Below are 15,736 nucleotides of genomic sequence, written 5' to 3'. Positions count from 1 at the left end.
AAATCTGGAACCAATACATGCATGTAATTCAACACATCACATGCAAACTGGCAAAAACAATTTACATGCAAAACTGTAAAAACAGAATCTTACATGTTCTTAGAAGCTCAAACATAAATCATATAAAGTGATTCTGGATCTAAGATTTTTAATGTACATTCATATACACATTAGCTATCTACAAGAAGAAACCCTGACCTAAACCCATTCAGAGTCAAGAAATAATTTTTTTAGAAACATCGATTATTTTTTGTTCACTGAACAGTCTAGTCCGGTTTGATCTTTTCAAAGAAAAGTTAGTCATTCATCACACATAATGAAATAAATTCTAAATTTTTTACTATGGTTGGCTTGATATGTCTAACAGATGTCCCCAAAAACCCAGACTTAATTTTTTTTTTAAATAATTAAAAATTTTGTAATACAGACTATTTATATTATTTAGCAAACTATTTTTTAGAAATTACAGATTCTGGACCAAAATTTCAAGATTTTTAATTCTTAAACTGTAAATAATCTGCCTACATGATTTTTGTCGTGTGTTCTACCATATATAAGCTAACACATATAAAAATATCAACCATAAATATAGAATAATTTGGGAGGTATAATTTTTACAAAAATATGCAGCCTACAAAGATTTTCTATCGGGACATAAATTTTGTGTCGACTTGCGGAGGTCATATCTCTAAGCCCGAAACTCATTGAGCTCAATTTTTTTTTGAATTGCTTCTGTATGTCAAAAACATTTCTAAATTCATAATTTATGGGTTCATCGACTTGAAAACAACATTTTTCTTTACAACAGATCGAAATAAAAATACATAACAACATGCAGTTTTTAAGAAACACATCAAGAACTTTATGTTTTCATCCAAAACACTAAGAATATGCAACCAATGATTTTGACTCATCAAAAACATATCATATTTATACATAAATATATGTAAGCATGTTACATATATGTAACGCAGAAGTATCATGCATATCATGAATTAAACACAATAACCAACATTTTTACTTAAGATAATATATTTTTCTCAAAATTGATTTTTGAAAAAGGATTTTGAGTTTATAAAAACATCCAAACAACTTTATAATCCATCAAAATCATATTAACTCCAGGCATAAACATATCCAGCATGTTACAAATATCAAATCTAACTTATAACATGAATTTAAATACGAATCTACATCATTTTTCATTAGAAAATAGGTTAAATCACTTCTGCGAATTAAAATGGATATTATGAAAGCAAAATAAGGTTTTAAATATGAATATAACATAAATCGAACCATAGAAACACGATTTCATGTTTGATCGACCTATCCTAAATTCTAAACATGTTGAATAATGTAAAATCTTGTACCCTAATGTGAATAAAAATAAATAAAATATTGCACACGTGAATGAAGATCAAAATGCAACAAAGCTCTCTCGAAAACACGAAAGAGATCAAAAATACCTTCCTTAACGCAAATGGTTGTTGTCTAAAGCCAAGGTACAAACCTTGTATCAGATCAAACACCTAAAAACAAAAGAAAAAATGAGTATGATGGGATATCAGATCAAACACCTAAAAAATGAGTTAATCCGAATGACTTTTGTTATCAGGAAAGTCCTTATTTCTCTAACTTGTTTATTGAAATGTTTGAAAATAGTAACATAGTTTATTGCTTTGCTAGTGCTGACGTTGGTTTTCAAAAATGTTGTTTAACATCTATAAGACTTTAACAACACTTCTCAATTATTAATTGTGATATTTTTAATGACATTTATCTCATACTTCAAATGAGGTTTGCATATAATGTATATTATATATAATATATATTATATATAAAATATACATTATATTCTATGTTGTATATATAGTATTCTATGTTATATAACTTATATTAGTATTATTATATACGGGTTGAGCCAGGCTGCAGGCAGGGCACGGGCTGCCCGGCCCGGCCCAATCTACTAGCATTTAGTCGGATTGCTTTTTAAAATCGGATCCAACTCCAAATCCGATTTCGTGAAGGCCTTTGTTTGGAATTTTACAAGAAAACAGAGGCTATATGTGGAATGTCAGAAATGTGAGGCCCATGCCTGGAATAAGGGGTAAAATGTTGGCCTTAAATGGGATTTTCTCAAATAAATACGAAGGAGAGAGAGAGTACTCCAACATAAATACGACGACCAATTGAAAAAAACGTCGTTCCCTTGTTTCCTGAGAGAGAGAGAGAGATGCAGATCTTTGTGAAGACCCTGACGGGGAAGACGATCACTTTGGAGGTCGAGGGTAGCGATACCATCGAAAACGTCAAGGCCAAGATTCAGGTGCTTTGGAGGCACAGGAGATCACGCCTCCCTCTCTTTTTTTTCTCTCTTTGTGCCCTTTCTTCCTTTTTTTTTTCTTCTTTTCATTTTGTTGGGCGCTTTTGGTTTGTTGGTATTGCTTTTCCGAGGGATTTGTGTCAGGAGCAGGAGGAGAAACCGGTGCTCTGAGTATGAAATTTGGTTTTTCTTTTTCTTCTTTCTCATTTCGGACTACCGTTTTGCTGATTGGTAGTGACATACCCATCTATTGATTCTCTCTCTCTTGATGGAAGGGCTCATGTTTTTGGCTCTTAATTTTCGTTTTATTTTTTGTGGTCTTGCTTTTAGAACAGAAAAAGGGTTCACAAATCCATTTTTTAGCTCCCCTTTGAAGGAATGTGTTGGGTTTTTGGATTACAAACTTTGCATGGATTAAGAAGTTGAGGTTTGGGCCTTTGTGTGGTTCGGCTGGTTTTCTGAGTTTCATCTTTTCGGTCTGATTTCTGAGACGGAGATTTGGTTTATGACGAACTAATGAGTTCCTTTCTGTTGTTCTTTTTGTTTTTCAATGGATTCTTTTGGTCCTATTCCCTCTTTTCAATGTTCCTTCCATTGTTTTCTTCTATTGGTTTTGTGGGTGATAGTCTAAATAGAGAATATGGGTGTTATGTTTTCTTCTGGATAAAGAAGGCATTCCCCCTGATCAGCAGAGGCTAATATTTGCAGGGAAGCAGTTGGAAGATGGGAGGACTCTTTCAGATTACAACATCCAGAAGGAGTCCACCCTTCACTTGGTTTTGAGGCTTAGGGGTAGAACGATGATCAAGGTGAAGACACTTACCGGGAAAGAAATAGAGATCGATATCGAGCCAACCGATACCATCGACAGGATCAAGGAGCGTGTGGAAGAGAAGGAAGGCATCCCGCCTGTACAACAGAGGTGTGGTCTCTGTGTTTTTCACTTATTGCCGATGGGTTTATCCGATCACTTAGTTTAGAAAGAATTGTGTTTTTTTGGTTGAGCATTTGCGTGTAAGTTTTTGTTTCTAGTGTCCCTCTGATTTATCGTCTTGTTAATTGGTTTCACATTGTTTAGCTGTTCTGGAATCTGAATTTCTCTTGTCAACCTTTAATTGGTTTGCTTGGTTATTTATATCTTAAATTTCTTCATTTGGTTTTCTATTCAGCTAATTTTCCTAACTGATGTTTCACTTTTTTTCTCCATCATCGGCATTACCGTTACTGTTATATGTTTCCTGCTTCTTCGATTGTCAAGCTGGGTAACTATCCCTAGTTGGGTTCAAACGTTGCACACCTTGGCTACTATAATGCAACTTTTAATAATCTAGCTATCAGTGTAATCAGTTGTTATCTGTGCATTTGATTGTCCCCTTGGATAGCTGTGCCCAGCTCCCCTCTTTTATAACTGGTTCATATGATCTGTTTCTCAGTTCTATCTATTTTTGTGTGCTGGTTGTAGTGATGGCATTTCATCTCATCCTCGCTGTAATATGTATGGTGTCTTTTGTAGGGGACACAATCGAGTTCTGTCCTGCTCGTACAAATACCTATCAGTGTACAATGTACATGCTTTATTAAAGACGGATAATGTTAACTTTTCATCTAATTTTCTATTTATATTTTCTTTCTATAATTTGTCGTAGATGGCTTATTGGATTAGAAAGTTTTGGTGTTTGGGAAATTTTGACATTGACCTTCTTTCACTTTTATTTCTTGACATGTGCACATATTTTTGCAAAATAGGGTGTGATGTTGAGTTGCATGTTGTGTGTGTGTGTGTGTGTGTGTGCTCGCTTGTGCACATGTGTGTGGGTGTGTACATGTGTGTGTGTGTGTTGCGGGCATGTGTATGCATGGTTGACAAACCAAGAATCTCAGTCAAATCTCAGTTGACCTGCAACTCATGACTTGGCAAGTCAACTCAGCTGACTCGGGAGTTTTTTCTTAATATATTTAAAAGTACAAATTTTCATGAAATAAAACTATATATTTAAAATATTCAAAAAGTTATGAAAATGTAAAAAGAAGAAATATGATTAACATGAGAAATTAGAAGTCACATATCATGTCATTTTTAGTGGTTGTTTTGATAACCAAGTATATCTATGAGTACCAAATCAAGTACAAGTATGTCAATTAGATGCATGTGGAAAAAGTGTAGAATGCTGTAAAATAAAAAGGTATTGGATTTACAAATTTAATCACATGGGACATGGAGATATTCAATTAATTGCATCTACTGTTAGATTGCAGCACATAGGGAGAAATCTGCCCATGTCAAAAATCACAACTTTTCGGTTGTAAAAGGACTTTTTCACCCTTCACACGTGAATTTCCTTTGATATGTGAACTTCCCTCTCAAATATCCAAATATGTGAATTTTCTCTTACACATTTGCGAATGTCCTTATGCTTTCACATTTGTGAATGTCCAAATGTCTTCCTGCTTGTGCTCTTATGTGATTTATAGTAAAAAGAGTGTTGAAAAAAACTGACACTCCAAAAGCACGATGGGCATTTGGCAACACTTCAAAAGTATCACTAAAGCCTTTAGCAAAGCTTTTGCCTTTAGTGCCCCTTCAAAAGTACATATTTGGGAGAAAATCGTAAAATAAAAGAACGTCGTTTGCATATTTTGGGATAAAATTTGCATATTTGGGAGGACATTTGCATAAAATTTGCTATCTCCCTGGTTATAATTTTGAACAGGGTGTCTAAGAGTGAAATTGGTCTGAACTTTTTAATCTCAATCTCCTAGGTTATTTAGGAAAGAGGACCAAGAGGGATTCACCCCCATCTCCCTGGCAAACATGAGTTTCTATAAAGATCGTTAAACACTGCCATAAAGTCTCTCTGGCATGCTGGCCAAGCAACCTTAAAAAATTCAACAAGGAATCCGTCCACCTACGGGGCCTTGTTGTTGAGGAGTTTTCATTTTGTTTGCTTGACTTCATCTACCAATAAACCCCTGTTCACGAAGTCTTGCACCCTCGAATCAAAACAACCCATGGGGGTCTCACTTATGTCAAGAGAGTCCTCACCCATATTGGAGGCAAAAAAAAGTCACTAACGTATTTTGTTGCCTCCCTTTAGATTTCATCATTCTCATAAAGATGCCCTCCAATTGACAAGGCCAAGTGAAGTTATTTCTTCTAGAGGAAGCGAAAGAACTTAGTGTTTTTATCGCCACAACACATCTAATGTACTTTGGATCTTTGCTTCCATTTAATCTCCTGCCTTGCTCTTCATTCTGATATATCATCGATCAATAGCTTTTTCCTGTCATTTAATCCCTCCACCTCATGTGCATCACCCCGCCATGCTGCCATCTCCCTCTGGCATTAAACACAGTTCCTCTATCTGCTTGAATCTCACAACCCCTTCTCCTTTGGATCACTCAATTAATCGAGTTCTTATGTGGTTTATTTTTTTGTGAATATAAGAACAGCCTAAGCGGCTACCTGCAGGTGGGCTCACCATCCTTCTATGCTTTCAACCAGCTTTGGGTCCCTCAACTACCATAGTTCAAACTTGAACCTTCGATTGCTCATCCATCTTACCTCCCATTCGAGCATTTTTGACGTGTGATCCGAAATGGATATAGGCGCCGCCCCATGGTGGCTCGTCCATCACGGAGTCGCTCCCACCACCCCTACTCACAATGAACCTTTCAAATTTCTGCATGCAAGGGTCTCTTCTCCTGACTGACTAGGTATAAATGTTACACCAACCTTGTGAAAATGGATTTCAGAAAAGAGATCTCAAGCCTAGAGGCACGTTCTTAAGATCGCTATCTTTAGAACTTCAATCGCCCCACTCCGGGAAGACCGAAGATGCGAAAAGGGGTTTGATGAGACTGAGTTCCCAGGATACAACTAGGCTTGAACCTCTAGAGAGTCACTGCTTCGCAAGGACAAATGATCTCTACCACACTTGTACTCTGCAAGCCAAATCGAGAAGAAGGAAGAAGAAGATTTTTTTTTTTTTTTTTTAGAGTCGTAAAATTCTTGTATATTCAAAAGACGAAATAGAAGATATTTATAGACTTTTAGAGAGGCCAAAACGTTTTGCGATAAATGAGATTAATGGCCATAAATCTGACGGTTTGAAAATAGGACGAAAAAGACCTGAACGATCACCCACCTTTGACTGTCAATCAAAGGCCTCCAAAACCGCCCAACAGTCACAATGCAACATTAACTCGATATGCATGCAACTTAAAGCTTTTCAAACGGCCAGATAACTCAAACCGAAAAACAAAACGGATATTTTCACCTCATAAGCACCTCGCACCACTGCGAGCGTGTAAAGTGCCACAATGCGCCTCAAGCGCCCTTGCGCACGGGCGTGTGCGCGAACGGCGCGTCCGTTGCTGCACGATGCGCAGCAACGTCCGCAATCCACCTAAAGAATCAAGGCTTACCAAAGTAAAGAATAGATAACAAGCTCTCTATTTAAACCTCTTGAAAAACTTTTCTCTCTTAGATATGGGACTAAACTTTTTCAAAACTCTTTTGGTAGTAATCACTAATATTTTAAAACTTTCCTAACAATCCCCCACTAGTTTTAAAATATATTTGGCTTGCATAGAAACTTATGCATTAGTGAGAGTGTCTGCATGACTTGAACCCCCACTATTTGAAAGAAAACCTAAATTAACCAAGGTGCTAAGTGGACTTACCTTGAACTTAGCTCCTTATATTGTTAACGGAGTTTTCAATCATACATAGGTTTCCAAAAGTACGATTGTGTGGATTTCATGTTGGCACATTTAGAGCTTTGTGCTTTCCTGGATTCATGAGTGCTCTAGAGAATTGCCAATTCTCATAAGAAACGACTCACATTTCTACACTCATATAGGTGAGTTTGTCTAGGTGTACTGTAACACACATCTTAGCCTTAAGGCCTACAAACTCATTAAGAGCTATTAGCTCAACCCTCATATTAGTTACAGCTCATGAGCACACATCAATAATGGGCTTACATAAATATGCTCAATATCTGTCATTCACCAATTCGTTTCCCATTGAACCTATGCATGTGGGATCTCCAGCGCTCTAGGTTGGGTATCCTTAGGTGATGACTTAATTGGCTTAATTCCCATTCCCCTCGAAGTTTTATTGATGACATCTCTCGAAAGGCCTTTCGTAAATGGGTCTGCCAAGTTTTGACATGACTTCACATATTTCAATGAAATAATATTGTCATCAATCATTTGTTTTATAAAACTGTGTCTTAGACTAATATGTCTAGACTTCCCATTGTATTTCATATTACCTGCTTTACATATAGTTGATTGGCTATCACAGAACATTGAAATAGCAGGTATAGGCTTCTCACCTAGTGGAATATCCACTAGCATATTTTTAAGTCATTCAGCTTCTCTACAAGCAGATGCCAAAGCAATAAACTCATATTCTATTGTAGAATGAGTTATACAGGTCTGTTTCTTAGACCCCCATGCAACTGCTCCTCCTCCAAGGGTAAAAACCCAACCACTCGTAGACTTGGAATCTTCAAAGTCAGTATTCCAACTTGCATCACTATACCCTTCAATAACAGCAGGAAACTCGGTATAGTGAATTCCATAGTCTAAAGTATGCTTTAGATATCTAAGAATCCTGTTCACTGCATTCCAGTGTTGATGACCAGGATTATTAGTGTATCTACACACTTTACTCATTGCATAGGCAATGTCACGCCTTGTGCAGTTCATTGCATACATAAGGCTACCTACAACACTGGCATATTTTAATTGTTTAACACTAGCACCATCATTAGGAGTCAATTTCATATTTGGATCATATGGGGTGCGTGCTGGTGAACTATTAAGATATCCATACTTTGTAAGAATTTTCTCAATATAATGTGATTGACATAATACAATGTCATTTTTATTTCTTATAATTTTGATTCCTAAAATAACATCTGCAACACCCAAGTCTTTCATACAAAATAAGGAAGATAAAAATCTTTTTGTTTGATTTATGCATTCACTATTGTTACCCAAAATAAGTATATCATCAACATATAAACAAATAATAATAATTGAGCTACTATCTACTTTACTGTAGACACATTTATCCGCATCATGAATTTTAAAACCATTATGCACCAGAGAACTATCAAATTTTTCATGCCATTGCTTAGGGGCTTGCTTTAATCCATATAAGGATTTCTCAAGTTTGCAAACTTTGCGCTCTTGCCCTAGCACTACAAAACCTTCAGGTTGCTCCATATATATCTCTTCATCTAATTCTCCATTCAAAAAGGCTGTTTTCACGTCCATTTGATGAATTTGAAGCTTATATATGGCAGCCATGGCAATCAGAATTCTAATAGTAGATATTCTGGTTATAGGAGCAAAAGTATCAAAATAATCAATATCTTCTTTTTGTTTAAAACCATTTGCAACCAAACGTGCTTTAAATTTATCGATTGTACCATCAGCTTTTAATTTCTTTTTGAAAATCCATTTGCAGCCAATAGTTTTGCAACCAACAGGTAAATCCACTAATTTCCATACATTATTAGACATAATTGATTCTATTTCATCATTAATAGCTTCTCTCCAAAAGGCAGCATCTTGAGAAGACATAGCCTCTTGAAAAGACACAGGATCATTCTCAATTAGAAATGTATAAAAGTCAGAAACAAAATTAGTTGGTTTTCTAATGTGTTTACTGAGTCTAACTTCAGTTTCTGGTTCATCAACACAATCATTAGAATATTCAATCATGTCATTTACAGGAAGTTCATCTATTATAATCCAGCTGCCATCAAGAAGAGAATCAAATGCATTTTTATGTTCTATGAAAGATGCATCTCTAGATTCTACAATAATATCATTAACAATGTCCAAAAATCTATATGCTTTACTATGTTTAGCATACCCAACAAATGCACATTTAAATGCTTTAGGTCCAACCTTCTTCCTTTTATTTTCTGGAATTTTAACATATGCTAAACAACCCCAAACATGAAAATAACTAAGATTAGGTTTCTTACCAAAACACAATTCATAAGGTGATTTATCAGATTTGGAATAAGGAACTCGATTAAGAATATAACAAGCAGAAAGTATAGCCTCTCCCCATAAGTTGGAATGCAAACCCGTATTAAGCAGCATTGCATTCATCATTTCTACAAGTGTTCTGTTTTTCCTTTCTGCTACTCCATTTTGTTCAGGAGTTCTAGGAGTTGACGTTTGATGGATAATACCATTATCTTCACAGAATTTATCAAATTCTCCACCTAAGTATTCACCTCCTCTATTTGTTCTTAAATGTACAATATTTGTTTTAAACCTATTTTGTATTTCAGCTAGATAAAGAAGAAATTTGGAAAATGCTTCAGATTTATGTTTCAACAAATAAACATAACAAAATTTTGAGTAATCATATATAAAGGTAATAAAGTACCTATTGCCACCACGACTCAAAACATTATCCATCGTACACACATCAGAATGCACTAATTCAAGCAATTTATAATTCTTTTCTACACTAGGAAACGAGAGTTTAGTTAGCTTAGTTTGAATGCATGTCTCACACTTATGTTTATGTTCTATTCTCACATAACACGGAAGAAGACCAAAGTTATTCATATTATGAATGCAACGAGAATTTATATGTCCTAATCGTGAATGCCAAAGAAAATAGGAGTCAACCATATAAACAGAAGTAGTAGCTTTATTTATGCTCATCTTGAACATACCACCAGTGGCAAACCCTTTTCCTACAAAGATTTTTCCTTTGGTCACAGTTACAATCCCAGACTCAATAACAATCTTAAAACCATTTCGTGACAGAAGATCTGCAGAGATTAAATTTTTTCGAACTTCTGGAGCATAGTGGACATTCTCAAGTGTTAGGACTTTCTCGGTGGTGAACTTAATTTCCACACTCCCTTTTCCCAGCACTTTAGTTGAGGAAGAGTTTCCCATAAAGAGATTGCATCCTTCCCCCACTACTTCATACGACTTGAACAAGTTCCTGTCGTTTGCCACATGAACAGTGCTTCCAGTATCCAGGTACCAGTCTTTATTTGCAGCCACCATAAAGGTTTCAGAGATTACAGCAACAAGCCTTTCCTCTGACTCATTTGGCTTAGGACCAGTCCTCTTCCGTTCTCTGCATTCTCTAGCAAAATGGCCAAACTTGCCACAAACATAACAACTAATTTTCTTTTTATCAGTTGGCTTTTTCCCTTTCACAAAATTCTTTTTGATTTTCTGGGTTTTCATGATTTTGCCACCCTTGTTACTAACAAAATTCACTTTAGGATAACCTTCTTTAGGACTCGAATTCTTTTTGTCACGAAGACGAGTCTCTTCCTCAATTCGGATGTCCTTAAGAAGGCCATCTAAAGTAATTTTCTCATTTTTATGTTTTAGGTGATTCTTATATTCTTTCCAGGAATCCGGCAGCTTCCCAATGATGACAGCAACTTGGAAGTCATCATCAAGATACATACCTTCTCCTTTGATCTTATAGGCCAGTATTTGCATCTCATGAATTTGAGCAAGTATAGGCTTATCATCAACAATAGAAAAATTAACATACTGATCTACGATAAACCTTTTGTTACCAGCATCTTCTGCATTGTACTTGATCTCGGAGAGCATTCCACAACTCTTCAGCCGACTCCAATGGTGAATACAAGTCAAAGAGAGAATCGGCTAAAGTGTTCAGGATATGCCCTTTGCATCGGTAGTTGTCAGTAAACCACTTCTCTCACTCTTTCTTCTGTTCTTCTGTATCAACTTCTCCAGCAGCGACAGTGGGACAGGGCTTTTTGAGAACATAGTCAATATGCAGCTCGGATAGCAAGAAATAGACCTTTGATTGCCACCGCTTGAAGTTTGACCCATCAAATCGATCGAGTTTTTCAAGGTCACAGCTAAGCAGATTGATGGAGTTGGATGTCGAACCAGAGGCCATAATGAAGTTCTAAAATTGTTACACCAACCTTGTGAAAATGGATTTCAGAAAAGAGATCTCAAGCCTAGAGGCACCTTCTTAAGATCGCTATCTTTAGAACTTCAATTGCCCCACTCCGGGAAGACCGAAGATGCGAAAAGGGGTTTGATGCGACTGAGTTCCCAGGATACAACTAGGCTTGAACCTCCAGAGAGTCACTGCTTCGCAAGGACAGATGATCTCTACCACACTTGTACTCTGCAAGCCAAATCGAGAAGGAAGAAGAAGTTTTTTTTTTTTTTGAGAGTCGTAAAATTCTTGTATATTCAAAAGACGAAATAGAAGATATTATAGACTTTTAGAGAGGCCAAAACGTTTTGCGATAAATGAGATTAATGGCCATAAATCTGACGGTTTGAAAATAGGACGAAAAAGACCTGAACGGTCACCCACCTTTGACTGTCAATCAAAGGCCTCCAAAACCGCCCAAACTTAAAGCTTTTCAAATGGCCAGATAACTCAAACCGAAAAACAAAACGGATATTTTCACCTCATAAGCACCTCGCACCGCTGCGAGCGTGCAAAGTGCAAAGTGCCACATTGCGCCTCAAGCGCCCTTGCGCACGCGCGTGTGCGCGAACGGTGCGTCCGTTGCTGCACGATGCGCAACAACGTCCGCAATCCACCTAAAGAATCAAGGCTTACCAAAGTAAAGAATAGATAACAAGCTCTCTATTTAAACCTCTTGAAAAACTTTTCTCTCTTAGATATGGGACTAAACTTTTTCAAAACTCTTTTGGTAGTAATCATTAATATTTTAAAACTTTCCTAACAATAAAGTCACCCGAGATCTGTAAATCCACCATATCCAACTCAACAAAATCAACAAACTGCCGCATACTGCTAGTATATCTTTGTTCTCGGTTGGATTCATAGGTACGTAGAAAATTAAATTTTTTAGTTATGCACCAATTTGCCAAAACTCTTTTACCCTAACAAGTTAAGCACATCCTGAAAAGCTCTTTTTAAAGCAAATATAGTTGGAGCATATACTAATGTGAGCATTAAAAAAATGCTTGAATTTAGCTGTTCAAAATACACCATGATCGAAAATAGGCCTTTGTCCATAACCATACCACTAATACCTTCCCTTCAAACCACCAAAATATCCCCTGATATGCCAATCGAGGAAATAAAATCAAAAGAACAACCTCGCCAAATTTGTGCAAGGAAACTGACTTCAAACATTTCCATCTTTGTTTCCGAAATACAAACAATGTCCACCTACTACCATGAGTAATGCAATAACGGCCCCCAAACCATATCTACCTTCCATTTTAAAAAAGAATGCCTCCCATTCCCACACCCTCATGATTTCCCCCCTTCCATTTTAAAAAAAATACTTCTTCCATTCTCCAATTGTTTTGCACCTGGCCTTTAATGCATGAGCACAGCGAACGAGGAATCACCTCCCCCTGCCATTGCTGGAGGGGAACCAACTCGACGATCGGTGAGCTTTCTTGGCCAGACGAACTGGCACCAACAACGGCTTCCTTTCGATGCCAAACCAACCACTGATTCTTGAGGCGGGGCTGCCATTGTTCAGCGATGGCTTTGACAGCCTTGCAGACCCGCTGGTCCCTACTGCCCCCATGACAACAATCTTGCTGGGGGCTGATGAAGTTGTGGATCCAGAATCAGATCCAAGTCCAACAAAAAAGAAGAAAAAGTGATCAGATTGAGATCCAGGATTCAATTGGATCCGTAGTTAGTATTTAAGATTTGAATTTCTGTTTTGGGTTTGCTTTCAAATCTTATCCAAAATTCATGGTAGAGTTGGGGTTTTAGTTTTTTATAAATACTTGTTATGAGAGAGGGATTAAGGGGAGTTAGAATGATTAAAAATGGCTATTTTCTTGAGTTTTATGTAATTTTTAGTTTTCTTTGCTTTTTTCAATTTCAGTGCATATAAATAGTGTAACCTAGTTTTATGGTAAAATCAAGCACTCTTGATTTACATCAGTTGGTATCTTGTGACAATGTCATGAGGTGTTCAAGAAAAGAAAATGACAGAAATCATGGTTGAAGCAAAGGATAAAGTAACAGATTGGCCGACAAAACTAATATCCTTGAAAGCGACTATGGTGGAGATCAGCAAAAGTCTTGCCATGCTGGGATGAACAATTCAATCAAATTAGGAGAAAAACACTATGTTTGAGGCGTTCATGCGATGATTATACGTGATTCGTGGGAAGACACCCATGAAACAAAGGTTTTGACCCTTGGTAACATCCCACTAATGAGCAGCGAAAACGCTCGAGAGACTGCCAAATCTTCCTCTTTGGTACAAAACGATGACAGAGGAGGGCCTCATCCCTCTCCTTCTTTTCTGGCTCCTCCCTTCACGGCGACTCCACACCCTCCCTTTTTGGCCACCTTTATCACCGCTTGGAGGACCAGCCCCGACACACTCAGCTCTTCCTTGTCGGTGGATGAGAACTGACAAGTACCCGTCGCCCAGGCTGATGGGCTCGACGGTGGGTTGCAACTCACCATTCGACCCTCCATGGACTCAGCAGCCATCGTGCTGGGGCACCCCATTGTCAAATTGCCATTGTTCGGTGGGTTGCCGCCGGATAGGGTAGGCTGACAGGGGGCAACCACCGACAGACGGCCCTGGGCCACCGCCCCCCAAGCGGCGCCCGACTGCTCATAGGAACCCCTCACACGGGTTCCTGATGTGAATAGGGTTTCGTGGGAGGGTACCCAGTTCATCCTAGGAACCGGTTCTCATAACCGGGTCACGGCAATAACGGATTTCAACACCCAGGACTTGGTTTCGGGTATTTGGGCCTCAGATCATAACCAGTTTTCATCGGGTTTGACCCCAGACGCCCTACTTTCGGGTAGTGTAAGTCCAGTCCAAGGTATTATACCTCCAGATTAGACCCAAAACCTTGATTTTAGTCTAAATAATTAGATGCAAGCCAAAACTAGACCTAATTGGTCTCGGATGGAGCTCTAGTTCCAATTCAGACCAGCAGAACCAATATAATTTTGGATATGGATCAGGTCTTAACTAGGCCTTTTACCCTCAAAGCTCAATCCAATATCTGACATATACCAATCCAATTCGACGATCCAATATCCTCTTTCGATTGTGATCCGGTTCCAAGCCCGATATCATTGCCACCCAAACTTAAATCCGACCCATGAACCGAACCTCACCCAAACCCAAAATCAACCTCTTGAACACCAAACCTACCCACAACCACACATGTATCCTAATTATCCCCCACCTAGGCCTACACAATTAGGGATGGTAGTGGAACGGGGAAAAATGGGATTCGACTGAACCTGCTCCGTTTGGACTGGAGATGGACATAAAACGAGGAATGAACCGGGGATGAAGGTGAAAATCAAAACTTGTATAGAGATGAAGGCTGGATGGACTTACTCTTGCCCCCGCCCCATCACCGATCCCCATTAATGAAATTATTAATATATCTTTATATATTATAAAATCTTCATATATATACATATGTTCCTAATCTTAAACATTTCCTCTCCTTATTTTCTTCTTAATGCTCTTAAAATAGGAATAAAGTTATTTTGAGACGGGGATGGGGATAGCATCAGGAATGGGTCTAAACCAGTGTTGTGAGAGGCGTACGCCTCAGAGGCGAGGCGCATGCTCAAGGTACTGAGGCGTTGCTGTGATGCGCTTAAAGCTAAAAAAAAAAAAAAAACTGACTGAGCGTTAAACAAAGGTCATTCTGATGCAGTCGAATACACATTAAATTCAATCAGCATTATCATTTAACAATGTATGCTTGGAAATAAATTTGGGAGAAAAGTTATCACAAATTCAGTCATTCTTATGTTGTGAGAGGCGTACGCCTCAGTACCAGAGGCGAAGCGCAGGCTCAACGCCTCGCTTCGCCTCATCGCATTTAACAACCTTGGTCTAAACACTTCCACTCCTTATTTTCTTCTTAATCCTCTTAAAAGTATATGCGAAAGTCGTACTGGATTTGTAGATATACATAAGAAATATTTACTTAAAGAAAGTTCACACATTTTTTGTGACATTCTCGCACATGATTTGCAATGTACTATATTTACAAAAGGACAAAAATATTATTAAAAAAACTGGGAAAAAGATTTTGGATGTGAGGGGATTTAAGCAAATTAGGGGACATTTTGAAAAATGTGCCATTTTTACAAGGACAATACAATTATTTTACGAAGAATATGTATCCTTCTCTTTGTATATATATATATATATATATATATATATATATAGGTAGGTAGGTGCTTTTTTTTTCAGTTGATTTACAAGGAATCCCCCACCTAGATCATGGTTGCTTTTTCTGTTTGTTGTGAATAGCATCCAATTAGCCTCATTTTATATACATTTGAAAGTTGTCTTAAGCTCCTCTTTGAAAGGAGACAAACTAAAACTTTTATAACATTTATTCTTTTGCTTC

The 15,736-nt window shown here is 37.6% G+C and overlaps 1 protein-coding gene across 1 annotated transcript in view; it reads left to right on the top strand.

Moving 5' to 3' along the window:
- LOC149818443 (uncharacterized) overlaps nucleotides 1-15,736 on the top strand; it is a 1,135,480-nt gene that overhangs the window by 118,771 nt on the left and 1,000,973 nt on the right. Inside the window, exons 4-5 of the mRNA XM_089986219.1 lie at nucleotides 2,234-2,326; nucleotides 2,959-3,115. Coding sequence (XP_089842345.1) covers nucleotides 2,234-2,326; nucleotides 2,959-3,115 — 250 coding nt within the window. The remainder of the gene's footprint in view (nucleotides 1-2,233; nucleotides 2,327-2,958; nucleotides 3,116-15,736) is intronic.

The sequence above is a fragment of the Nuphar pumila genome, chromosome 13, assembly GCF_984573655.1.
Source record: "Nuphar pumila chromosome 13, dmNupPumi1.hap1.1, whole genome shotgun sequence".
Classification (NCBI taxonomy): domain Eukaryota; kingdom Viridiplantae; phylum Streptophyta; class Magnoliopsida; order Nymphaeales; family Nymphaeaceae; genus Nuphar; species Nuphar pumila.
Note: the sequence above shows the minus strand (reverse complement) of the source record. Positions and strands in the feature narration are given on the sequence as shown.